This window comes from Tachypleus tridentatus, chromosome 4, assembly GCF_004210375.1.
Source record: "Tachypleus tridentatus isolate NWPU-2018 chromosome 4, ASM421037v1, whole genome shotgun sequence".
NCBI lineage: Eukaryota > Metazoa > Arthropoda > Merostomata > Xiphosura > Limulidae > Tachypleus > Tachypleus tridentatus.
In genome coordinates this window covers 81,741,331-81,768,083 of record NC_134828.1, presented here as the reverse complement: position 1 = coordinate 81,768,083, position 26,753 = coordinate 81,741,331, and the positions used below count along the sequence as shown (strand labels likewise).

At 35.0% G+C, this 26,753-nt stretch overlaps 1 protein-coding gene across 7 annotated transcripts in view; it reads right to left on the bottom strand.

Moving 5' to 3' along the window:
• LOC143249549 (uncharacterized) overlaps positions 1-26,753 on the bottom strand; it is a 103,545-nt gene that overhangs the window by 31,111 nt on the left and 45,681 nt on the right. For all 7 annotated transcript variants that reach the window (XM_076499582.1, XM_076499586.1, XM_076499585.1 and 4 more), the window contains one exon: positions 3,751-3,899. In XM_076499582.1, coding sequence (XP_076355697.1) covers positions 3,751-3,899 — 149 coding nt within the window. The remainder of the gene's footprint in view (positions 1-3,750; positions 3,900-26,753) is intronic.

Below are 26,753 nucleotides of genomic sequence, written 5' to 3'. Positions count from 1 at the left end.
AGTAACAGATCCATGGCCGAACGCCTGGTTAATGTTCCGTGTAACTTTGGTAGCTTTTCGTCCAAGTTTAAAGTCATAGAGGAAACTCAGACGAAAGTCCTTCTTTTCCATGCTGCCTTGGGTTTTGCGAAAATTACTCGGAGTAGAGTTAAAACAGCAGACAATTAAGACACCTTGTAAGCGACAAACGTTAGATTAAACTAGTCAATCAACGATAAATTACAAAATATTCAGCTTTTAAATGTCATCGTGAGAATTCCGACATTTATTTCTGGACAACCTAATAACTTTGTTTGTATTTTTGTATTGCGTAGGTAATGTAATGTGTGACGGATTTACTATTATATATTTATTTTAACTTAAATATGTATTTAGAACGTAACTTATATTATTAAATCTGTATTACGAAATTCCCGCTTATTCACTAAAGTTGTAGAATATGTATCATATATTTGATACATATTGACATTTATTTAACTTCTAAATCTAAATTACAACTTAAATCCACTTCAGGCTATTTGAAGTCGTAATGCGTAACAGATACTACTAAAAATATTAAAACACTCTGGTCCGGCATGGCCAAGCGTGTTAAGGCGTGCAACTCGTAATCTGAGGGTCGTGGGTTCGCATCCCGGTCGCACCAAACATGCTCGCCTTTTCAGCCGTGGGGGCGTTATAATTCCACTATTCGTTAGTAAAAGAGTAGCCCAAGAGTTGGCGGTGGGTGGTGATGACTAGCTGCCTTCCCTCTAGTCTTACACTGCTAAATTAGGGACGGCTAGCACAGATAACCCTCGAGTAGCTTTGTGCGAAATTCAAAAACAAACAAACACACAAATTAAAACACTCAGATCATAAAGTGGTTTTCAAATAGGACTTCTACAATTTCCAAGATAGAGATATTCCTTGTGGTTAATTGAAAATTAAAGGAATATAGATCCACTTGGAGAATCAGAGCCATTCAGAAAGAATCGCATACTTCAAGTAGCTGAAGAATGAAATGAGTATTCATGTTATACTATGCAAAGACATTCCGATCAAGTTGCCTGTGGATTTAAGTGCAATTGGACTGTTAAAACACTAGATGGCTTATGGAAAACATGGAGGGAGGAATTTGCTTTAGCCACGAAAGGATTACGAAGGTACCTTTTGCAATGCAAACTCTGTTGCAGAGTTGTTGTCAAGACGCACGATCTTCAGACAGACCTTCATCGGACGTTGTGAAATGGACTGTTTTGACACAGTGAAGCTTAAAAGTCGTATTATTATAACGAACGTAACATTTGTACGTAGACTGTATCTCTAAATTTTGTGATAAAATTATCTCTAGAAAACGTAAAAAATCTAGTTAAAAAACACTTCCGGAATATGTAAGATGCAAAAAAATAAATACCAAGGCTAGACCATTTCTTTACATTTTGATAAAATTATGACAATTTGTTTGTTTCTTTTAACTAAAAATTAGAAGAAAAACAATTTTGAGCATTAAAATTAAAAACGAAAAGCGAACCTTATAAAGAGCTAATTCAATTTATCAGAAAGATTTTCACATGTTCATAGAGCAACGTATCATTGCAGGTGGCATTATCATCTATATTTTTATATAAGGCTCAGGGCGAATTCCTAACCAATGCAGTGTTGACACGTACGGAACTATAACTGGAGAAATATGCAACCTCTCTTTTCTTTCCGAAGATGAATAACGACACATCGAAATAAGCAGTCAAAGAAAACATCATTTTGAAACTGATAACCTTCAGTGTTATTCATGCAAACGGTAAAACTCGTACAGTGATGCGTTTCCAACAGCAATGTTCCTGAAACCACAACCCAGTACAAAGCAACGCCCTCATATACAATAAGAAGGCTATGTTTACGAAAGAAAACACACTGACAAAAACGCTCATTGCAATGAAGTTAGGCACAGTCCTTGACAAAAGAGGAATACAGCTTCTGTTTCTTCAGTAATACAATGAGAAGAAGATGCTTAAAGAACCCAAAAAGAAATTCTGTTTCTTTTCGAGTATGTGTCACGTGGTCAAAACCAAAGAACAGTATTCACTTTCAAGATGAACTGATGTAGTTTTTACCTTTAGAAGTGTTGAGATAGAGGTAGATTTCTGTAGTTACTTACGTTATCCGTTTGAGCTTAACAGACGAATATTTAGTATATTTGAATACATCTTTTCCTTACTTAAGTTATGTTTCAATGGCACTACAAACTAGTTTATTTCGTTTGTATAGCTTACAAAATCCTTAAAGTTCGTATATGGAGATTCTTTTTCTTGCTGTTAAACTGTGGAAATTTATATTTATGTATGCAATTAAGTACACAGTTACACAATGGGCATTCTGTGCTCTGGCCACCGCGGGTATCGAAATCCGGTTTCTAGCGTATAATTTCGAAGACATACCACTGTGCCACTGGAGGGCTAAACTTTAGAAATTATGTTATTGTGTAGCTCTTTATCATATATTATATCATGTAGGTAGGTAATCTGATGCTACTAAAAATTGTTTGCTTTTAGGAAGGGGGTTGTAACAACCTTATCTAAAGAAAACTGTTAAAACACTCAGATCATAAAGATGTGTTCAAACAGAGATATCCATTGTACTGAGTTTATTTTCTTAGTAGGATGGTTTCTCCTGTTCAGAAATACGTTATGAGAAAAATAGTTTTTTTTTTAATTTCTTCTTCACTTGATTTTATTAAGTTACTATGATTAAAGCCAAATCGTTTGTTCATTAAACCCGAGTTGTTTCCATTTTTTAACCACTTAAGTTCTTTGAACTAATCTTATTGTCTAAATCCTCGATCCTCCTGAATGTGAATCTATTTTCTTGTCTGCACATTTTCTAGACAAAAGACTAAAGTTTTACATAGCCCCTTTGGGGCTGAGTGGTAAATCTAACAAATCTAACGGCTTCTTGTAACGCTAAAAATTGGGTTTTGATACCCGTAATGTGCAAAGCACAGATATTCCATTGTGTATCTTTATCCTTAACAGCTGATAGACAATTTACACAACAGACCTGAAAATAGTACATAAGTCTTTAGTTCTGTTTTCTTAACTTTTATTCTAAGTTGTATATATTAATTTTGTGGAAAACGTCTTAAATTCTACACCTGGTCTTCTACGTAGCATTATCCAAAGTATAAAACTATAGATTTATCACTATTTCATGAACATCAACAAGTTATGTACAACTGTACAGATACATAAAATAAAACAATCCTACAAACAAAAATAACCTAGTTAATTTGACTGTTGTTTGTAATGTTTTCTCGAGAAAATGACTGTGCTTTAATTATCTTTTGAATAAGGTAATGATTGTAACATAAAATTAGTCACATGACCATGGTAAAAATACAGTCAGTTGAGGAAGGTTTATTCAGCAAAGTGTAAAGAGAATTGTTATACTGAAAAATACCTCTAGTTTCAACAGTGAGTCGCTTTTTTTTTGTAACAAGAATTTGGCTAAAATATATTACAAAGTTGCAATGTTTAGCTTTGTATGTATATATAAATACACTGAAATTTTTTCATTTTTCATTAGATGTCTAAGCAAGAATCTTAGGTTTGAATCAATCATTGTTAATATTTCGTCGTGTTGTTTTACTGTTTGTTTAAACTTTTTAAAGATTATGTTTCCCAGTTTTATATATAATTTCTGAGTAATGATACTGTGAAACATGTGAATGTTAATAAACTTAATAAAAACAAGTTTTATATCCTCAATATTACTTACAGGGAACACAATGGGTTCCGTTTCTTCGTCTTTCAGTGTCATTTTGACGAGACTTAAGATACTTGCTGAGAGACAAAGACGATAAGGACCTGTAATATTCTTACTAGTTCCCAGTCCTTTGTTTTTGACAGTCACTTGCCAAACATGTTCTGAAAAAACGACAACAAAGATTTTCCATTAACAACTAAGTAAACACAAAGCAGTTAAGATTTAACCATTTCAGAGTAACTTGTGACAATAAAAAAAGTTTCGGATTTTATTTGAGCTTGAATTTTGCAATACCATCTTGACGTTATAACAGTATCCATTAATGGATTACAACAGTATCGTTATAATAAAAATACAAAGTTATTACAGAACTGTAACACAATTCTAGAAAATTGCCATCCTGCTAAAGTTTTACACTTAAGGTCAAGATACAGTTAAATCAGACCACTTGCATACAAGACTCAGTTTATTCCTTTTAAGGTTTATATCGTAAAATTCGTTTTTAAATTAAACCTTTGTTAATGACATAATGCATTTGCCCTTGTTTTAATATAACATTAAAAAATCAGCTTCAGCTATGCAATTTCTATAGTTAGTACTAATATAGACTTGCCTCGGCCATCTGAAGGGTCAATGAGTTGTAATGATTTACATTAGATAATATGAGGCTACTTGTGGTAATGTCGGCCTGGTATGGCCAGGTGGTTAAGGCACTCGAATCGTAATCCAAGGGTCGTGGGTTCGAATCCCCGTCACACCAAACATGCTCGCCCTTTCAACCGCGGGGACAATATAATGTGACGATCAATCCCACTATTCGTTGGTAAAAGAGTAGCCCAAGAGTTGGCGGTGGATGGTGATGACTAGCTGCCTTCCCTCTAGCCTTACACTGCTAAATTGGGGACGGCTAGCACACATAGCCCTCGAGTAGTTTTGCGCGAAATTCAAAACAAACCAATCAAACAAACTTGTAGTAATGTCACGTGATGGAAATGTTGATATCGAGATTGCTCTGGTGGCGATTAATGCAATCTTCAGAGACAACACCAGTTTTTTGGTTGACTTGTATTCTCAAGTTTCAAGAAATTGCATTTGGAGATTACAGACCTACCTGAGAGCGGGTCTTTTCTTATTTGTCATTGTTTTTTGTTTAGATAACGGACCATCCGTTCTTTCTTAAAGTTCTTTATCAGATTTAAGTTTTAATTATTTCCCATTTCATTTTAGTTCTATAATGTAGTTTTTGTATGTCGCTTAGTAGAATGATTTCTCCTGTTAAATAATAAGTTATGAGAAAAATATGTTCTTTAAATTTCTTCTTCACTTGATTTTATTAATTTACTATGATTAAAGCCAAATCGTTTGTTCATTAAATCCGACTTGTTTCCTTTTTTTATCACTTTAGTTCTTTGAACTAATCTCATAATATAAATCCTCGATCTTCCTAAATGTGAATCCATTTGCTTGTCTGCACATTCTCTAGACAAAAAACTAAAGTTTTACATAACCCCCTTAGGGCTCAACGAATAATCCGACGGCTTCTTATAACGCTAAAACCGGGCTTTGATACCGGTGATGGGCAAAGCACAGATATTCTATTGTGTAGCTTTATCTTTAACAGCAAATGAACAAAGTTACACCATAAGCATGATGGTAGTACGTACAACTTACTTTCAAAGGTTAGCACGTAAAACATAAATATTTGTATCAGAATATTTATCTTGATCACATAAAAACAGTTGTCATAACACCTAAACGAGTTGTTGCAACTTGAAGTTAAAACAAAAGCTAAAAAAATGCATGGTACAAAATTCACGCCGAAATTTTTAGAAAGTCGCATTTATTAGTTGTTTGTTTGTTTTTTTTTTTTTAATGTGATGAAGAAAGTAGCGTAGCGTAAACTCATGTGCTTAATCAAAAATTGTGAGATGATACACACAGTATGATATGCATTCTTGGATTCCACTAAAGTGTATTTTGACTGAAAGAAAAATATATTCACTCATTATACTTCTTTATAGAATGTAATTTTTTATGTTGTGGTTAATTAAGTAAAGTGTCAATGTCACAGTTTGTTAGATGAGTTAGAAATAACGTACTGCCGTGAACAAAAACTATACATAAAACTCAAAGCAGTGTTAACAAACGTGTTATTTTATTTTATATACGCTAAACGTCTAGTTGGCAGCAGATAATATTGGCATATTATGTTGTGTTTCAACTTTTACAAAATTCGAGTTGAATGCCTTAAACACCTGGCCATGCTGGGCCCTTTTTTTACTGTAAATTCATTATGTTTTGCAGCATGCAAAAACTACTTTCATCCTATATCTTACAACTGAAGTGAAAAATAATTTTAAGTTGCATATATATTTTATTCTAAAGTCTGGTGTTCTGTATCCTTGGGATTTTAATCAACCCTTTTTAAACTTTTCTTAATCAAAATAATTTACAGAATTTGTTAAGAAATTGAAGATTGTTATCGAAATACAGCTGCTAGAATGTTTTTTCATGTTATTGAGAACCAAGCATTTCATGCTCATTTGCTGGGGCTGTTTTTTATTTCATTAATGTGTACTCTTCAAAAAAAGAAACGCAAAAGGCAAAATATGAGACAAATTTTTAACAAGTTTATTCCGGGTAGTTCTGTATGACATGTGTGAAACTTTGCACATTCACTGCTGAACATCCAAAGTCTGCAAAGGCGAAGTCCACGCTCACTAGGTGAAGTTTAACGTCACTCAACGTCAATAACGAGTATGCCCCCCGTGAGCATCAATAACTGCTTGGCATCTCCTGCCCATGGAAGCGACAAGATGACGAATCACATCCTGTGGAATGGCTGTCCACTCAGCCTGCAAAGCTGCTGCAAGCTGAGGTAGAGTCTGTGGTTGAGGTTGTCGCCGTCGCAGGTTTAAATCTGGTGATCTGGAGGGCCAGGGAAGAACGTTGATGTTGTGGTGTCTCAAGAAGACAGTGGTGAGTCGGGCTGTGTGACGACGGGCGTTGTCATGTTGAAAAACGTCGTTGACGTTCACCATGATAGGTAGCACATGGGGCCTAAGAATCTCGTCGACGTATCGTTGAGCCGTAAGATTCCCTCGAATGTGCAAAAGGTCTGTTCTGGCATTGTAGGCGATGGCAGCCCACATCATGACGCTGCCACCACCAAATCTGTCAACTTCCTGCACACAGTTTGCTGCAAAACGTTCATCTCGGCGACGGTAAACACGGGTCCTTCCATCCTGCCTACGAGGCATAAAACGTGATTCATCGCTGAACCAAACATGCCACTATCGTCGATGAGGCCATACCCGATGTGCCCGAGTCCACTGCAGCCGTGCTTGACGATGTTGCTGGGTGAGGATGACGCCTCTGACTGGACGTCGAGGTCGGATTCCTGCATCTCGTAGACGGTTGCGTACGGTCTGATCGGAAATCCTACGCAGCCCTGGTACGGTTGAGGCAGTAGACGCCGCAGTGGTGGTCCTATCCCGAAGGTGACGTAACCGGATGTTGCGATCTTGTGCGGGCATGGTCACACGAGGTCTGTCGTGGACGGTCACGAGTTGATCCATGTTGTTGGTGACGATTCCATAGCCTTGTGATGGTGCTTGGGTGAACATTCACAGCTCTGGCAACATCTGATCGAGATTCGCCTGCTTCCAAGCGACCAATGGCGTTGTTGCGTTGTGCTTCAGTCAGTCTTGGCGTAACTGTATTGCGTGTCGGTGGCTTAACACTGAGCTGTGGAAACCGAGAACCCGTCACTTTTATAGGGATTTTGCACATGTTACACTTGCAGAACATGCAGATCTCTCAAACAAATTTATTGGACACGCATGCGTTTTGGCGAAAAATCCGATGTTTTTCTCCGTCTTCAAAGTGCACAACTTTTATTGTCATTTTGGTCTGACAGTCAGTGCCTTAACACGTGTAACATCACATACTCTGAGCTTGTGACGTTATTACATATATTTCTCTTTAAAATAACAAAAATATCCCTTTTGCGTTTCTTGTTTTGAAGAGTATATTTCATATTTTATTAGGTTTAATGCATTTTCAGTACATCTTCACAGTAATCACTGAAGGATTTAATCTGTTGCTCGGCTAACAACCACCAGGGGAATCGTGATAGGAAGGTCGTTAAACTAATTTCTAATGCCCAATATTGCAAGCTTCTTTAGCGTATATTTGTATAGTTGTGAAAAAAGCTAAAGTTATTTAGCAAAACAAATGTGTTAAATGTTTTGCTCTCGACACCGGTGCAATTATTGTAATAACTTTGTACCTACTACCACCTACCGTACCTCTATTATTAAGTTTCATCTCTTTAAAAAAAACACGTCTTTTTTGTCGTAAGTTGTTGTTATTTCTAAGTGAACACTAAACATTTAATCCTAATTATCTAATACTTTATACTGGCAGAGGGCCGTGAAACATTTGCGATTAAATTAATATCTTTATTGTAATAGTACTTATTTAAATACAGGATTTCTGGAATAATGCAAAACAATTATAATTACAGACACCGAAATCTATAAATTCACTTGCCCTAGGCCTGTCATTAGTTAAGCCTTTATTAAGTATGGCTTATGTTCAATAAAGAGATAAATTAATTGAACCCTCTGTACGTCTTTTGCTTTAGTATCGTAAGGGCTAATAAACTTTACTGTATGTAATGCTATCAATAAATAAACTTACAGTGTTATTTTACAACCTAACGTGACACATTTTTAATTTTAAAAACTATGATAACCTTTGATATGTTCTACAAAATCTCCACAAATAGTATATTTTCAACCGTTGAAATAAAGTACGCACTCATTTTCAGGGCAGACAAAAACTATTATTATAATAGCTGTATTTGATTAAAACATTGGATTCTTTTTTCTTTGTCTTGATTTCTCTCTTGCTCTTTTTACTAAATGCAATGTAAACACAAGAGTTTTTGTTTCATTTTATAGAGTATGGTATGCATTATGTAAAATGGTTTTGAAATTTTCACTTCTCTAATTGTAGTGATTTTTAGTCGATCCACCTTAAATTTTACAATGTTGTTCATCTAAAGCATCACAAATACATGCTTATCAAATAAATCTCTGATCTCAAGCCTTGCACGTGAAATTAAACGAATCAAAACAACAAAACGTGAGAATCAGGAGCATATGTGAATATTCAAACTCATAAAGTTCCATATCTAAAACAGGCCATCACCGTTTCGTCAATTGTTGGAAGGTATTTACTCCTAATAAAACAGAAGAAGAAAAAGAAATATTTTAATATATTCAGGTCACTAAAACGGACCACTTTACAAACATTATAATAAATCCTAAGACATATAGATTATTAAATACTGATATTTGGATAATTTTGAAGTTATCCTCCGCACTTTAATAATGCATACTTATGGGTTTACATATTCATACATAAAATAATAAAAGTCGCCAAATAACACGGTAGGTAACTGATTTTGGTCTTCTGTGCCACTGAGTTGAAACTATTCTGAATAGATCTAGTTTTGAGTTCCGATATCACTAATACGAAATTGTTCCAGATAATATGTAGGTCTAGTTTTGATTTCTCATATCACCAATATGATTCTGTTCCAGATAAATTTATTTTTATTTCCGGTGCAATCAATATGAAACTTTTGTTCGATCTAGATTTGTTTATCCATGCCACCAGCTAGTCGGTGGTACGTCTGTTGACTTGTAACTTTGAAAACTCGCTTTCGAATGCCCTGGTGGGCATAGCTCTTGGTGACAAACCCGTGAAACGGAAGTAAAACTATTCTGGACAGGTCAAGACTTAAGTGTAAGAGCTGTTTGTGTGAAGTGTTTGTCAAATGTGACACACAAAAAGATACTGACATACATATTATGTACAAACATAGTCAACATTAAAACTGAGTTTCTGATATGGCTAGACATGGTGTTATCTTCAATGTATTTGCCATCCTTATTTGCTACAACGAGATAACATATTTTCTAACTATCTTATCTGTCTTTTCAGCTTCAGTTTCGTTCATTTTTTCCTTCAATTAATGTGGACTCGCTATTCATATTCAACAGTTTTACTGTTTTCTGGTGCTTCTATTTTCACCTTATATTATCTTCAAAACCTTTCACCTTCTCTTCCCACTCACTTATCTTTAATCTATCTTATAATCCTTCATATTCCATTTTTCTAGTTATTTTTCATGTGGTCCCTTGCTTTTCATATACATTAAAAATTTCAATGCTATGATTAATTATACATCTTGTAAGTTAAAACGCCTATTTATCATCGTGTAACTTACACCACCATTACACTCTCACACCCAGTATCGTTTACCTGAAGTCCTTCGAGACAAACATACGTAAGTGTTGATTATCGCATTTAATCAGAAACCCGAGATAAGAAAGACGCTTCTGACGTTAAAACGATGGAGTGACGATCTTGTTGCCAGGGTTACGAACGTTACCCGCACAGCAGATTGTATATGTATATGTTAGAAAGAAATAGCTGATTGAGGTTTGTTTGTTTTTTTTTTTTTTTACTGCATGTGAGAACTGCTGTTAGAGAAAAGTGGAAGATGCGATTGAATCAATTTGTGAATACTTTCTGAGACTATGCGGTAGTTGTTTATCCTATGATTTGAGTATAAAGGTGTAAAATGAGTCCGATTGTGCTTTAAAAGTAAACAGATATCAACTTTTATTATGAGTCGAACGCTGTTTAGTGGTTAATGTGCCAGACTGTAGAACTAAGGTTCCGTGGTATGTGTCCCGTTACCACAAACAATAATTTGGGGCTTTGGATACGTTATAAGAATGACAATTAGATCTCTCTAGTCTATATTGCTTAACAAGTAGAGACAACTAGAATGAATAGTTCTTGTTTTACTAGGTTAATGTGAGGTAACTCTGTTCAGTATGTTAAGTGTATTACTTTATAAGTATCAGTTTCTTTTTAATTTTCGATAAACCTTGTTAAGAAAAAATGAAAAGATCATCACAGATATGATTGTCCACCATAGTTGACCTAAGCTTGTTTTACATCTACTACATTGCGGAATTGCATAGCAGTTTTACAATGTTTAAGATTGTTATTTCATCTAAAAACAAGAGCAATCGGAGAGATTACATACCCTCACCCCAGTGCTGTTTTTGAAGTAGGCTTGGGTTTATTATGAATAATGTCAAATTCTACATTCAAAAACTCAGGAAATTCTCCTCAGATCCAGATCAACAATTCAGATTATGTTTTTTGCAGCGTGACGAGGAATCTCAACTTACTTTCTTCCTTACTTCCAGATAGCATTCCCCGATATCGTCTAGATGTGAGTTGAGGTATTTAAACTTATCTGTTTGAGTTACCTCCCTATCCAGTTTATCTTGTATGTTGACCACAACTGCCTTCCCCCTCTGTCTTTTGCCTTTCCCTAATTGTTCCTGCCAAAATTAATCTCGCCTGTAGTTCCTCCTCTCGTCTAGCCGTAACCACTAGATCGTCAGCAAATTACAATTCCCACAATTCTACTTTTCTGGTATTTTCTAAAATAACATCTTTTACCGTTATGAAATGGAATGGGTTAAGAGTTCGCCCTCGACGCGGTCTTACCTTTACTTCGAATTAATCACTATCTACTTGTTTAGTTCGTACTTGCGTCTTTACACTTTCATAAATTCCTTGGGTCACTCTGACAGTTTTCCTGAACCTCTTAAACACCAAGAACAACTTGCTTTTTGGTACCCTGTCATACAACTTCACCACATAACACCAGTATAATGTTCCATCTCCCACTAATATCTCCTACAACTGCCTTGCAACGAATATTGCACAAACCATACCGTTTCATAGCAAAAAAACCAAACTGTTTCTAATCTATTAATATGATGCTCTTTTAACTGTTATTCAATTTTTCCCTTGAATATTTTACACACATGCTGAGTTGCCTTAGCGCCTCTAAAATAGCCATATTACAATACGTCACCCCTCTGTTTATACATATTGGTACCATTGTTTTATGAAACTTTCTCCACCTTCTGTACTATCTACAATAACTTCCACACCATATCTACGCCTGCTTTACTCACAGCTTTATTCCTCTAAAGTGTCAACTCTGATGAGCCACTCCTTACCTTGTTCCATTTCCGTAATAGCGTTTTCAACTTCTGATCTGATTGGCCCGACAAGGCGTTCGACTCCCAGTCTAAGTGTCGCGGGCTCGAATTCCCGTCACATCAAACATGCTTGCCATTTCAGCCGTGGGAACGTTATAATGTGACGGTCAATCCCACTATTCGTTGGTAAAATAGTAGTCCAAGAGTTGGCGGTTGGTGGTAATGACTAGCTTCCTTCCCTTTAGTCTTCCACTGCTAAGTTAGGGACGGCTAGTGCAGATAGCCCTTCAGTAGTTTTGTACGAACTTTAAAAACAAACAAATCTACTGCATTTGTACTGTTTGTGTTTTGTCTTCATCTGGTCACTTCTTCTTCCATATCTTGATTTTAGCTTTTATTTTACGGTTATTGATTCTACTCTCTCTGTATCTTTCATATCCATTACTGACAGCTATGTTGGTTCACTATTTCCATTTTACAGATAATTATATTCCTCCTGTCTGTTTGTTTGACAATCGCAAAGTTAATTTGACTTGCGTAGTGACGTCTCTTGTACGTTATTAAGTGTTCATCTCTTCAGTGGAATCCAGTGTTAGCAACATGTAATTTTAAAGCCTCTGTCAGTTAAAGAATTATATTTCCATCTTAATTGTGGTTTCCATACTCTTGTCCTCCATATACACTCTGAAAACTAGCGTGTCCTTTACCAACATATCAGTTTATATACATAATTCTTCCTGTTAATAGTATGCTATTGATCAACTCCTTAGGATCATCCCTAAATTGTTACCTCTTCTCGTGACACGTTGTTGTGGAGCGTACATTGATATCAGATTTATAATTACATCATAAAAGCCACCTATATTATCACTGCTTATCCTTTGTACTTTTGTAGCTTTATCTTTTTCTTTATTTTGTGTTATGCTTTTTTCATTTTTCCATTTTTTTTTGTTACCGTAGTAGTATAATTTATATTCTTCTCACAGCTCTATTCCACTATCGCCTATCAACTAAGTCTCCTGTATACAAAAAGCATGAATTTTGTCCCATCATTACATCAACTATTCCACGCCCATTCCCAATCATACAACTCCAATTTCAAGTTGCAAATCAGCTTATAAACTTCATTCTGCGCCATGATGTCTCTGGTATGTTTGTTTTTGAATTTCGCACAAAGCTACTCGAGGGCTATCTGCACTAGCCGTCCCTAATTTAGCAGTGTAAGACTAGAGGGAAGGCAGCTAGTCATCACCACCCACCACCAACTTTTGGGCTATTCTTTTACCACGAATAGTGGCATTGACCGTCACATTATAATGCTCCCGACGGCTGAAAGGGCGAGCATGTTTGTTGTGAGGGGAATTCGAACCCGCGACCATCAGATTACGAGTCGAACGCCTTAAACCACTTGGACATGCCGGCCTTGTCTGTAGTAACCTTCGTCTACTTCTCACAGCAACCAGGAGATGCTTTTGCGCGTCGCTTAGAGGAGACACCCTAGCCTTGTTAATCTCCAATAACCCGAGATTTGTGTTTAGTTTTATCTAAGATTTTTTTTTTTTTACACTCATATGGTAAGCTTTCACAACAACCCTTCTTTTTCATACGCAAGAGGGACGTAATCATTTGGGCTGGAATAGCCTCAGTCTGAACTTGCTTGGTGGAGTTAGTAATTGTTCTATATATTTCGTTGAATATAATTACATTGTTGGATTTATGACTGCGGTTTCTATGTAATTACATTGTCGGATCTATGTGTTCAGCAGAATGTAATGACTGGTCTCTGTATGCGTTTCTATATAATGCTTTGTTCGATCTATGTATATCGTTTGAATATACTTATTGTTGAATTTATGAATGCGTTCCTATATAATTACATTGTTAAATCTTCGTATACAGTTGGATTATATTGATATTATTGGATCTATACATGAGCTTAACACATGTTGGAACATAAGTAAATACCACATTAATTTGTATTTCCGAAGTTTGAAGTCGAAGTGTCATTTTATGTTTGTATGTGTAAAATTTCAAAAGTGTTGCTTAAATGTTTGTGAGGTCAATGGTTATGTAGATATCAATGATAGGCATTTCTCGTTAGTACAAATTAATATACGAGGCACTGAGACATGATCGGACTTTTCCTGTTCCTCTGAGGAACACCAGACTTTAAGATAAAATATATGTGCAAGTTAACATTATTTTTCACTTCAGATATAAGATGGAAGTAGTTTTTGCATGTTGCAAAACATAATAAATTCACAGTAAAAAAGATCTCGGCATGTTCACATGGTTAAGGCACTCGACTCGAAATTTCAAGCACACAGCATAATATGCTAATATTATCTACTACCAGCTAGATGTTTAGTGTATATAAAATAAAATAACGCGTTTGTAAAACTTTAAGTTTTTATTCATTACGTTCAATAACTTACAAAAATGAGCCCGGCATGGCCATGTGGTTCAGGCACTCGACTCATAATCTGAGAGTCACGGGTTCGAATCCCCATCAAACCAAACATGCTTGCTCTTTCAGCTCTGTCAATCCCATTATACGTTGGTAAAAGAGTAGTCAAAGAGTTGGCGGTGGGTGGTGATGACTAACTGCCTTCCCTCTAATTTTACACTGCAAAATTAGGGACGACTAGCGCAGATAGCCCTCGTGTAGCTTTGCGCGAAATTCAAAACAAACCAAACGAAACCAGTAAAAATGGTTTTACGACATAGTCGTAAAAAATGAAGACAGATGGCTGTTACGATAAAACAAACCTTGGCCTAGTTACAGTAGTAAACAACAAGCTTTATGATCCAGTTTAATTAAAACAATTTGGGAAAGTGTCCAATACATAGGAATGGCGGAAGTAAGACTTTAAGTGATATCCTGAATTCACTGTTAAAATAAAAGAACGAGTCTTGTTTTACAAACACGCTGTCAAAATTCCCACATTGGGACAGACCAGTCACTTTCAGGCTTGGCTTAACTGAAACATAAAGTAATAAACATCAATTTACGTGCTTGCCCCTTGTTAGGGACGTAAAAGAAAAACAGGTAGATATATCTACGATTCGTCCTTGTGGTTAGTCAAGATAAAACTAGTTTAGAGTCAACAATGACATTTAAAAAATATATAAACTGGTTTTGTTTTTGTTGTAGGCTATGTTGTTGTGTTGTTTTTTCTAGTTGTTCGAGGGCCTGGCATGGCCTAGCGCGTTAAGGCGTGCGCTTCGTAATCGGAGGGTCGCGGGTTCGCGCCCGAGTCGCGCCTAACATGCTCGCCCTCCCAGCCGTGGGGTCGTATAATGTTACGGTCAATCCCACTATTCATTGGTAAAAGAGTAGCCCAAGAGTTGGCGGTGTGGTGGTGATGACTAGTTGCCTTCCCTCTAGTCTTTCACTGCAAAATTAGGGACGGCTAGCGCAGATAGCCCTCGAGTAGCTTTGTGCGAAATTCAAAACAAATAAACAAATCTAGTTGTTCGTAGAATGGCTCTGAGCTTGTGTGTGTGTGTTTCAAATACAACTGCTTAGCTCAGAGTTCCGTCACTTTTTGATTAATTTAGGATCTAATTATAGTTTTGGACTCAGGAGGTCAACCCCTTTTCATTTATGTACCTGATCCCGCCCAAGGTCTCAGATTAATTTATCCTAATCCTGCATATAATAATTTCAAGTTCCGCGGATATTACAGATTCTCTCTTGTTTTTAATTCATATAAACGTTTGTATTGTTTTGCCAGAGGGATTGTCAGTACCAATGATGAGTGCATGACTCATTAACATTGGAAGGTTTCTTTTAAGTTCAAGAAATAACATGGAAATATACAAATTACACTCAGACAAGGTAGGTTTGGAGACTGGTGATTAATTAATGAGTATGTTACAGTAGTTGGAGGTTTGGTGATTGATTAGTGAGTGTGCTATAGTAGTTGAGAGATTGCCGATTGATTAGTTTGTTACAATAGCTGGGAGACTGGTGATTGATTAGTGAGTGTGTTACAGTAGTTGATTTATTATTTTGTTTAAGTTTGTTAGTCGACGTGCATATTACATTATTTTAGTGTGTATAAAAATTTCTGTTTCGATCAAGTATCGTAGCTACGAGAAAATTAGCAAATTAATGGAATTCTTACTGAGACCTTTATACTTATTCGCAAACTTACTTATTATCAGCTTGTAAAAAGTGTAAGTGTAGAACTTCTAGTGGACTGAATTTTGCATTGTTCTTTTCACCAAACATTATTAAAGTAAATGCCCAACAGTAGACGCTTTTGCAACACTGGTGTTAGAAGTGCGATTGTTTTGATAAAAATTATATAGAAGCAAAACTAAACTTCAAAATGATAACAGGTGCTCGAAGCGAGATTGACAATTTACGCAAAATGACGAAACTGTGAAAAAAATGTACAGCAAAGATCAGATAATAAAAACAATTAAAAGTAATAAGAAAACCGAGAAGAAAGAGACATATCGACTAGCAAAGTTGATAATTTAAAAATAAATAAAAAATTCATGATTATGAGACACCCACTTGAAGTAAAAATGTATTCTCAAGACGGCTGTTATGGGTATTAAAACTTAAGATAAAGCACAGAACAACGTTTCGACCTTCTTACGGCATCTTCAGGTTAACAAACTCGTTACAAACTTTCTTTATTAACCTGAAGAAGACTTAAGAAGGCCAAAACGTTGTTCTGCACTTTATTTTAAGTAAAGTTTCAATACTCATTGCAGCCGTCTTGAGAATACAATCAATCAAACACTGTAATGAACTTACCAATCTGTCTACAGTATACAGATTTCAATACTTTCAAATAGTTTGCGGTGGGTGGTGACGACAAGCTACCTTCCCTCTAGTTTTACATTGCTAAATTAGGGACGGCTAAAGCAGATAGCCCTCGTGTAGTTTTGTGCAAACTTCAAAACAAACAACCAATTGAAATCTGCTTCTATCGAGTGGTTAAAAGAAGTATATTTATATAACAATATGCCACTAACTTCACAAATCAAATGTAAATACATTTAAAACAGCAGCGTCTAGCAGTGGTTAAAAGACTTTTGTTGTGTAAGCGGTAACGTTAGGGACTTACAACGCTAAAATTCTGCCTTTGATTACCCATGGTTGACAGCACAGATAGCCTATTGAATCGTTTTGTGCTAAAAATAAAGAAAAAGAGAGTTTGATGATCTACAATGCTTTTTCACAATTCTTTTGAAATTAACAAAATGACCCACAAACACAGTGAAGAAATGAAACTAATATTTTTAGTGAAGTAAAATTAATTTACACCTTATTTTTCAGGTAGACCTGACTTGCCAACAATACACTAAATCTAACTATTTCCAGTGAATTTCTGTTCACTTTGGATTCTGGTTTATTTTGAATTTCGCGCAAAGCTAGACAAAGTCTTTCTGCACTAGCTGTCTCTAATTTAGCAGCGTAAAACTAGTCAACACCAGCCACCCCTCACTTTTGGGCTACTCTTTTATCAACGAATAGTGTGATTTACTGTAACATTATAATGGCCCCACGGCTGAAAGGGCGAACATGTTTGGTGCGACGGGAAGTCGAACACGCGACTTTCGGATCACGAGTCGAGTGCCTTAACTACCTGACCATGCCGGGCTGTGGATTGTGTAAACTTTTTTTTATACAGTATTTGTTCTTAAGAGACAGAGAGTGAATTATCCGAGAACTTGGTGTTGATCCAATACTATTTATAGCAATTCTTGATCATCGTAGATCAATGAAATAAAACCACAAGGGTTTAAGCCTGCAAGTCAAATTTACAAGTTAAAATACATATGTATCAAATTAATAGTCTATTATTTATGTTTTAAAATACTAAAATACGTTTTCAAGATATTACAGTGAGGTAAATTACACTAATAATAATTAGAGATGTAAATAAAAACTAACTTTTATTTCAAGTTAATATTTTACACAATTCTCGGTAGATGGCTATAATATTCAAAGTCTTCTGCAGATTAACATTACAAGGCTATGAATATGAAAGGCATTCAAATCCGAGTAAGCACAGAGGCTAGCAACAACCTTTGCAGCTAGAGATGTGTTAACCTTGAGCTGGGATAGTATAATTATTAATGACATATTAAATAAAAAAAATTATTTCTCGTTTGACCAGAGTCACCCTTAATTCGATGGATGTTTTTTTCTAGCAGAAAGCACATGACTCAAAGTGTGTGTGTGTAAATATATATACATATTGCCCACAGTATTTACGAATATAAGTTCCTATTTTTACTAAAAATATTTATTAAAAAACACTCAACAAACGTTGTACTCAGCTGTATTATCTATTTTTATTCTGTGACAGCTTAATACAAAATAAGCTTGAAGATGGTAGAGAAACAAACAGATTGTAAACTATTCCATTCCAAATTTATTTAATAGATGTTTTCTAAAATTCCATAGGCTACTGCTGCTTTATAGAAATTCAATTAATCAATCTCCGGTAACCTTACGATTATTTACGTCCAAAGACTGAAGTCAAGCACTATTGTCTTAATTTTATGTCTATATATAGCAACAAAAACATTGCATAAAAAGCTCTATATTTAAATTTTATTTATTTGATGTGAAAATGAGTTTTCTTGATATTTGTTTTCCATATTACAGTAATTATAGATCTTGACATTGAGTTGTTACGTGTTTTTTCGTTACGCTTGTAACCACGACACAAAGTTTGATTGTTTTTGTTTGTTTTTTAAAGGTAATGACGTTGAATTTGAGGTCTAATCACGCTAGGTGTTTGAGATTTGTCATCAAAACGGCAGACACATTTTTACTGTTCAGGATTATACCAAATAACTGTTATATGAGAAGTTTTCTGTATACAGTATTAGGTATTCTTATAACAAGTAAACCATGTATTCTTTTTTTTATATGAGTATTATGCTACTGTGTTTGATTAAAGACGTTGTTTCGCCACTATTCAATCACGTAAAACAACACTGAAATTAAGTCTCAAGTCTTTTCTATTGTAATTACAAAACTGACTTCGAGATATGTTGTATGACTTTGTGCTTTTACCTGATAACAATAAAACCAAGCGTTTACAATGTCATGCTAGTATTACGGAACTATAATTGATATAGAAACCACAGAAATAATTTTTAACTTACTAATTTATCTACGACTGTGTAAGACTGGATAAGGAAGAGTTATGTTTGTATCGTGTTAAATAACTTCTAAAAGAGTAGCCCAAGGTTAAATTATGTGGTTCTGGCCAGACTCTGGAGTTTATTTGAGTTGACATATTAGTTCTGAATTCGAGAACGATGATAATTTTGCCTCAGTATTTACTCCCCTGCCCCTCAGTAGCTCAGCGGTATGTCTGCGGACTTACAACACTAAAAACCCGTTGTGGGCAATGCACATATAGCCCATGGTGTAGCTTCGTGCTTAATTCAAAACAACAACAACAATTTATCCCACCCCGTCTTCTTATTACTGCTCTGGGAACTTATTAGTTATCGATTTATTTTATCTGTTTCTCGTCATGGCTTCTCGACCTTACAAAAAGGTATATACCCATATGGAAACTTTATAAAATAAATAGTATTTGGGACATCTAATAATAATGTTAGTTTTTCCATCGTGTATGAATTAGTTTGGAAATCCTCTTCCACGAAATCATAGACAAACAAATAAGTTAGTTTTGTGTGGTACTGTTGCTCGATAAATTATGATCAATCTTAGAGGATAAAAATGATGTTTATCAGTATCATACTTGGGTTACGTTGATATGTTTGGCTCATGCTACTCTATTTTCTCTAAAATAAACCCCCGCTTGTCTGAAACTACACGACACAAACATGGATATTCTACTTTGTTAGGAATTAGAATTTTAACTCACAGTTTCAATAAAATTGTGAAACCAGATATAATATTCAGAATTGTAATTCTCAACACTGTCAGGGTGATAGGTCTGGAATGTGAAAATTTGTATGAATGGATTAGGGAAACTTGAGAGTAAAACCGAACTACAGTTTCAGTGTTACGTTGACGCAAAAATATCCTCCATACTTTATAGCCGTGAGGGCGTTATGAGAGTGACATTTGAAGCTTACTACTATTCATTCAAACAAGAGTTGGCGGTAAGTGTTGTTGATAAAGTGCCTTATATATAACCTACCTGCTCAAAAAATATATTAATGAAGTAAGAGCAACATTTATTACGTGACCGAGATTAATCGTATGACAGCAACATTTATTACAGGATTGACATTAATGACGTAATTAACATTTATTAAAAGAATAACATTAATGATGTAACAATAACATTTATTAAACGGCTGGCATTATTGAAGTAATAGTAACATTAATTAAACAACTTACCTTAGTGACGTAACTGTAACACTTATATCAAAAATATCATTAGCAACGTAACAGCAGTGGCGACACAAGCACCAAACTTGTGGAACGGGGCAAGAGGCGAAAGCCAAACTTTTTTGGGCAAAACAAGATGTCTTACACTCACGCAAAATTTAAAAGAAGCTCGATATTCTTCCAAATTTAAGCGTAATAAATTACATTGACCCTACGGCAGATTTTGAAAAGTGCACTGCATTGAGTTTTAAAGCCCAAGTGTAACATTTATTGTTAAACATTTATTTTAGTGCCTACACTTATTTCTGTGTAGTTTTCTTTTTAGCATGTGGCGTATATTGTTGATTGTGTATTGCACAAGTCCCGCCTGTTCTCGAAATTTGTGGAACGTTCTTGTGCGTAAGAATTAACAATGTATTAGATGTGTACGTAATACGTGTGATTGACGGTAGTGTTGCAACCGAACTTTGGTGAATGTTTTAGAGTCTTGGGTGACTAATATATATATATAAATCGACCTGCCGAAAGACAAGAGATTATTGTTGCTTAGCTATAGTCAGTGTGCTATAGGCCTAGAAAGCTATAATTGTGATTAATGCCTATTAATCGAAAAAAAAAAACTACATGATTTGACCGTTCAATTTCAGTGAATTACTTCGGACGTTAGAATTTATACGAGGTTATTAAACATCATCGCCGGAAAAAAATCAGCTTGTAAAGGTGTGAGGTCAATCAAGATAACTAGCTTAAGCGAGGTGTGTAACAATATCACCTCAGAATTAATTTGGTCGTTGTGGACCTGGATCGTCGACAAAATATTCAGTTCTAGATTGGATATGACTCAATATGGTTCGAAAGGTTGTAAATCTCTTATATATAAACCATTATTTGTAAAAAAAAAAAACTATTAGTAATAACCGTTATTATAAATTGAATTGTTTTTTATGTTTGTATATTAAAATATATTTCTGTTAAAAAAGGAAATTGTGTGCATCAATCTTGTTGACAAACAACATAAATGTAATACATATTAACATTTAATTAACTACTAAGCTCAAATTAAAATTCCGATTATTTAAAATACGTAAAGTATGAAACATAATAAACAGGAGACTCATCCAAAATAATCATAATCCGTAACACAAGGTATTCACAGACCTCGGAAAGAATCAAAACTTTTACCATTCGAGTATATCTAGTAATTTTTAGTGGTGATGGTGGTAAAACAAGTCATTTTAAAAGTGGATTGATTAATAATGTTATTTCGACATTGTTTAATTAAATAAACAATTATTTAGCACAGTAATATCATTAGTATAAAAAGTAGGGTTAAAGGGAATACATATTATTGTAGGATTTACCAGGTTGACTTCTAGTATATAAGAAAAATAAACATCCCGGAACGTGTTTTCTGTTTTCTTTTTATCACGTTACATTTGCTCTACATATGTAGTCGAGAAATAATTTGGATGAGCAGTAGGTTCCTGTAGCACCGCTACTACATAACATTAACATTTATTGCAGGACTGACATTGATGATGTAATAGTAACATTTCTTACAGGAGTGACATTCATAACGGTTACTAGCCGAATTAATAATAATAATAAAGAAATGCCAAAACAGAAGACCATGAAGTGACACTGAAAGAAGCCGTATCATAACCACAATAAAACAATACATTGTTTTAGATATTATGCAGCACACATAGTACGAATTTACGGTTTTTGTTAACAAGATAATTTCAAAGCTGGAAGAAAAGAACCAAGAAAATAAAAAGCTTATTACAAAGTGTTTGTCTCATTACTAAACATCTAGTTCTTCAAAAGTATTGAATTAGCTTTTCGGTTTCTATTTACAACAATTAGTATAATAATTCCTACACAGATCTTTAGAGTGATCGTGTCCTTACTGAATGTCACATATCCTTTAAAAGCAGTGTTTAAAATGTGGAAATATATTTATCTTTATTGATTAGACTAGATGTCGGGTCCCCCGCTGGTACAGCAGAAAGTCTACGGATTTACAATCCTAAAATCAGGTGTTCGATTCCCCTCTGTGGTCTCAGCAGATAGCTCGATGTGCTATAAGAAAACACATTCACTAGATATCGGACCCTGATTTACCCGTTACTTAACCCACTCTATATTTGCTTACAAGCCGGATGCATGAAGTGATATCAATTGGGTTCTCTTGTTTCTATCCTTTCGTGCGCATGCTGACCTGCATCCAATCAAATGAAACCTTATATTTATACCCACGAAGCCATGACAACGTGACTGTTGAATAGCTTCGGCTACCTCATTATTGGTTTTAAAGTATAATATCAGCGAGGGTAAAGCACGCAACAACACCAGACTGTTAGAGTACAAGAGTGATCTGAATGCAGATACACACTGTTGTTTAATTATCACCAAGAAGTTGTAGAAACTATCACATTTCTAACACGTTAAACTTAAATTGTAAGCAGTTTTATGTATTAATTTAACTTACAACATAACCTGCTGATACGCAGTTTCTATTTTGTTATATTTCAAGTAGCAAACAACAGAGCAAGTGAAGTTATGTTTTAAATATGTAGTAACACTACATCTCACACCCGGCAGAACTACAGGTAACATATATTGAAACAACATAAAAAACAACTGCACGTACTTTAAAAGTCTCGCGCCCGCGTCGCGCTAAACATGCTCGCCCTCCCAGCCGTGGGGGCGTTATAATGTAACGGTCAATCCCACTATTCGTTGGTACAAGAGTAGCCCAAGAATTGGCGGTGGGTGGTGATGACTAGCTGCCTTCCCTCTAGTCTTACACTGCTAAATTAGGGACGGCTAGCACAGATAGCCCTCGAGTAGCTTTGTGCGAAATTCCAAAAACAACAACAACATTAAAAGTCTACGAACATAACATCTATCAATAACTCAAATTATACCACACATGTATTAATATTTCATCTTATACCACCTTCCTACGACTGCAGTTCACATCTATATTGAGATTAATCACACCTGTAGCTCCTATACTTTCCAGCTACCAGGTCTACATCTATAGACTAACATTTCAACTTGCTAACACATTATTTAAGAATTATTAAGATCACGCTTTACGTCGACACTGCATTTAAAATACGTCTCACATTTGCTATGACTATATTTAATTTCTACTAGGGTTACATCTAACTCTTATCTTATGGAAATGGTGCGGAAAAGGGGAATAAAAAAGCAAATACAACAGAAATGGTGCCCCTTTGTCGAGTGAAAATGAACTACATAATAGTAATCATGTGTATATAGTTGACAGTGTGATTCGTTTTTATCCAATCGATCAGAAAGTGCCACACCTAAATAAATGCTATATAAGTCAAGCAGTAATACCATGCCCAATGGCAGTGGTAGTAGCAGTACAATTCCATAATGATTCGCAAAAATGAAATAACGCACGAGAAATGGTATAAATTAGTATTAGCTGGCCATTGATATTCCAAGCAAAAAATTACGGCAAGATTCTGCATAATAGAAAATGTCAGTCTCATTACTAAACATCTAGTTCTTCGATAGTATCGAATTAGCTTTACGGTTTTTACCCACAATAATTGTCATTATCAAAAATATGGTAACACTTAATATAAGAATTGATCAGATGTGCAATACAAATTCAAAACTCAAACATACTACAAACAACATTTGAACAAAATTTCATTAGCATTTTAAACACACTGTTGAGTGGTAAGCAAACCAAATGCAGAGAAACAAGTCACCAAAGCACAAATATATCAGTCTGACTAACTGACTTTGCAGAAAAGGCATATATCTCTTCTGTCTTCACCTTATGCAAATCTAAATATACATAACTGAATTGCACAACCTTACTTAAAAGCGTTGTCCTTACTTTTATCTATAAACGTCTTAATAACAAGTATTAAGAATAACCGTTTTGCAGCATTATTAACGAGTAGCCATATTCTGGTTTTAACAACACGCTCTGTGAGTTGTCAAGTAATAATCCGGCCTCGTATTACGAGCAAGTGTATAGTTTCTTATGCGCACGCGCTATGTAGTCAGCCTGTAGTTGTATCAGCTAGATAAAAAAAAATGTGGACTACGTAGATTCTAGAGATCTAGGATCTTAATATGATACACTATTTGAAAGTAAAGTTTTTTCGGTTCTATACATCTGACTCGAGGGTTATGTGTTGGACAAAACAATTCTATCCTAGTAGTCGACGCTTAAGACGTGGGTCTTCTAAATAACAACGAATACTACCATTGTCGAAGTCTCACACAGCTTTGCTCGAGCACTCTGAATTTAAAACAAGAGCAATAAGTTGTACAATTTTCTTTTATATTGTTTTCAAACTGAGAGTGGCTTACTGGCATCTAAAATTATGCATGCAACTTTTTAAAATATGCATTTCAAGGAAACAAAATGAGAGAAAAGGAGAAAATTTTAGGTCGTTAACCTAATATAGAAATAAGGTTAGAAATAATAACGCTGAATATGCGAAACAAGTCTTAGCCTTTAATTCAGCCAAAGAAGAGGCTACCACCATGGACAGATGGAAGTAAAACTATAGCAAATATATTAGCAAAAGCCAGGAAATGTCGAGATAGCTCTAAGAAAAGATATGGGAAGGATAGGCCCAGAGCCCAGTTATTCTCGAGACTTAACACCAAGAAAAGACAAGTGTAAGAACATAAATAAAGTATTAGGAATAGGAGCACCAAATGTATATAAAAAGGAAGAAACTAGCGAGATAACATTACAACAGATGATGGTTTTAACATGGTGCAACCTCAAAGTGGGTGTCACCATTTTCTGCACATTCGTACTTTGTGTTTTGATCCAATTATAAAATGATTGAGCTTTATCGGTAGCCAATCATTTCTAAATGCTCAACAAATTAAAAAAAAAATAGCAGTTTTGATACATTGCCTACTCCATACCATAAGCAAAGTATGGCTGTTATAGTTTCCTTTCTGACTTCCAACACCAATCCCCTCACCTAAGATATTACGCATTTCGTTAGGGTCACGTAAGTTGGTTACACACATGTATCTCTACTTGGTTGCTTTAATTTAGTTTGAACAATTACCAAGTTACAAAAAGTACACGAAGTAGGAATTGACAGAATTATGGCCAACCTACTTTGAAGTTGTACCATGTCAAAAACCATCAAGTGTTGTAATGTTATTGCTCGTTTGTACTTTGTTTCCTTATGTTTTGGTGCTTCCGTTCCTACTTCCTAATTTTTTATTTAAATTTTTGTTATACTTGTTAATAATAGAAGAATTCGAGGTCAGAAACCGAAATTTTCAAAAAGTAAGTCAGTTTCAGATTATGTTCTTTAACAGATAGACGACAGCCGAGGACAGATCTTGTGAATGACCTTGCTGTAGAAAGAGGTTTGAATGTTACCTCGAGAATAGTAAGATAGATACTAGCACGAAGTGGTCTAAATAGCCTTACAAGTGCTCAAAATCACTAATAAAAAGAGGTAATCAATCCAAAAGATTAAAATAGGCATTATACCACAAACAGGGGAATAATCAAAACTGAAGAAATGTGATATTTAAATAGGAACTTGAAGTCAGTTTATTCGACAAAATCCACGATAATGTGTTCGGAGACAAGAATGTATCAAAGACCAACAGCTACAAAAGAACATATGGGATAATTATGAGTTGGGGAACCTGCCTCAATGGTGTCAGTGATTTATACAAAACTGACAGTGCTCTCACTGCTGACAAATACAGGCAGAATGTTATCTGTCACGCAACTGAGCATGGATTTATCTTTCCGCAAGACAATGTGCTAAAGAAAAGAGTAAATATAGTAGAAGAATACTTGTTGGTAAACAGGTCGATGTATTAATAGCAGTCGTGGTATGGTCTGCTAAAATATCGATATGAACATTCTTGATACTGTATGAATGGGTTTATGTAACAACCGAGAGAGTCAAAAGGCTGAACAACAGAGGAACAACACAGAGTAACTGGGATAATACTGAGTCAAAAATCTTACCTGGGTAAAATGTATGGTAGCATGAAATTAAGGCGTAATGTTCTATGTAAAGTAAAAAAACTCGTATGTAGAATACTAGTGTGTTGTATAATTCACGCTTTTATTTTGCAATGTTTTGTATCATTAATAAATTCGCCATTTAGTTGACAATACTTGTAGTTTGTGACTCCTTTATATATATCACTTTTCATTTCAAAATTATTTACATTAAGAAGGGGATAAATAGGTGTAGTTGATGACGATGATATATCTTAAAATTAATGAAAAAATGTATATTATCTTGAAAAACCACGTTTCCAACTGTGATTATATAATTTTAATTATTTCATATGAAACTACAATTTTGCAATTACACTTTGTGCTTTACATATATATACTCTTCAAAAAAAGAAACGCAAAGGGCAAAATATGAAACAAATTGTTAACAAGTTTATTCCGGGATGTTCTGTATGACATGTGTGAAACTTTGCACATTCACTGCTGAACATCCAAAGTCTGCAAAGGCGAAGTCCACGCTCACTAGGTGAAGTTTAACGTC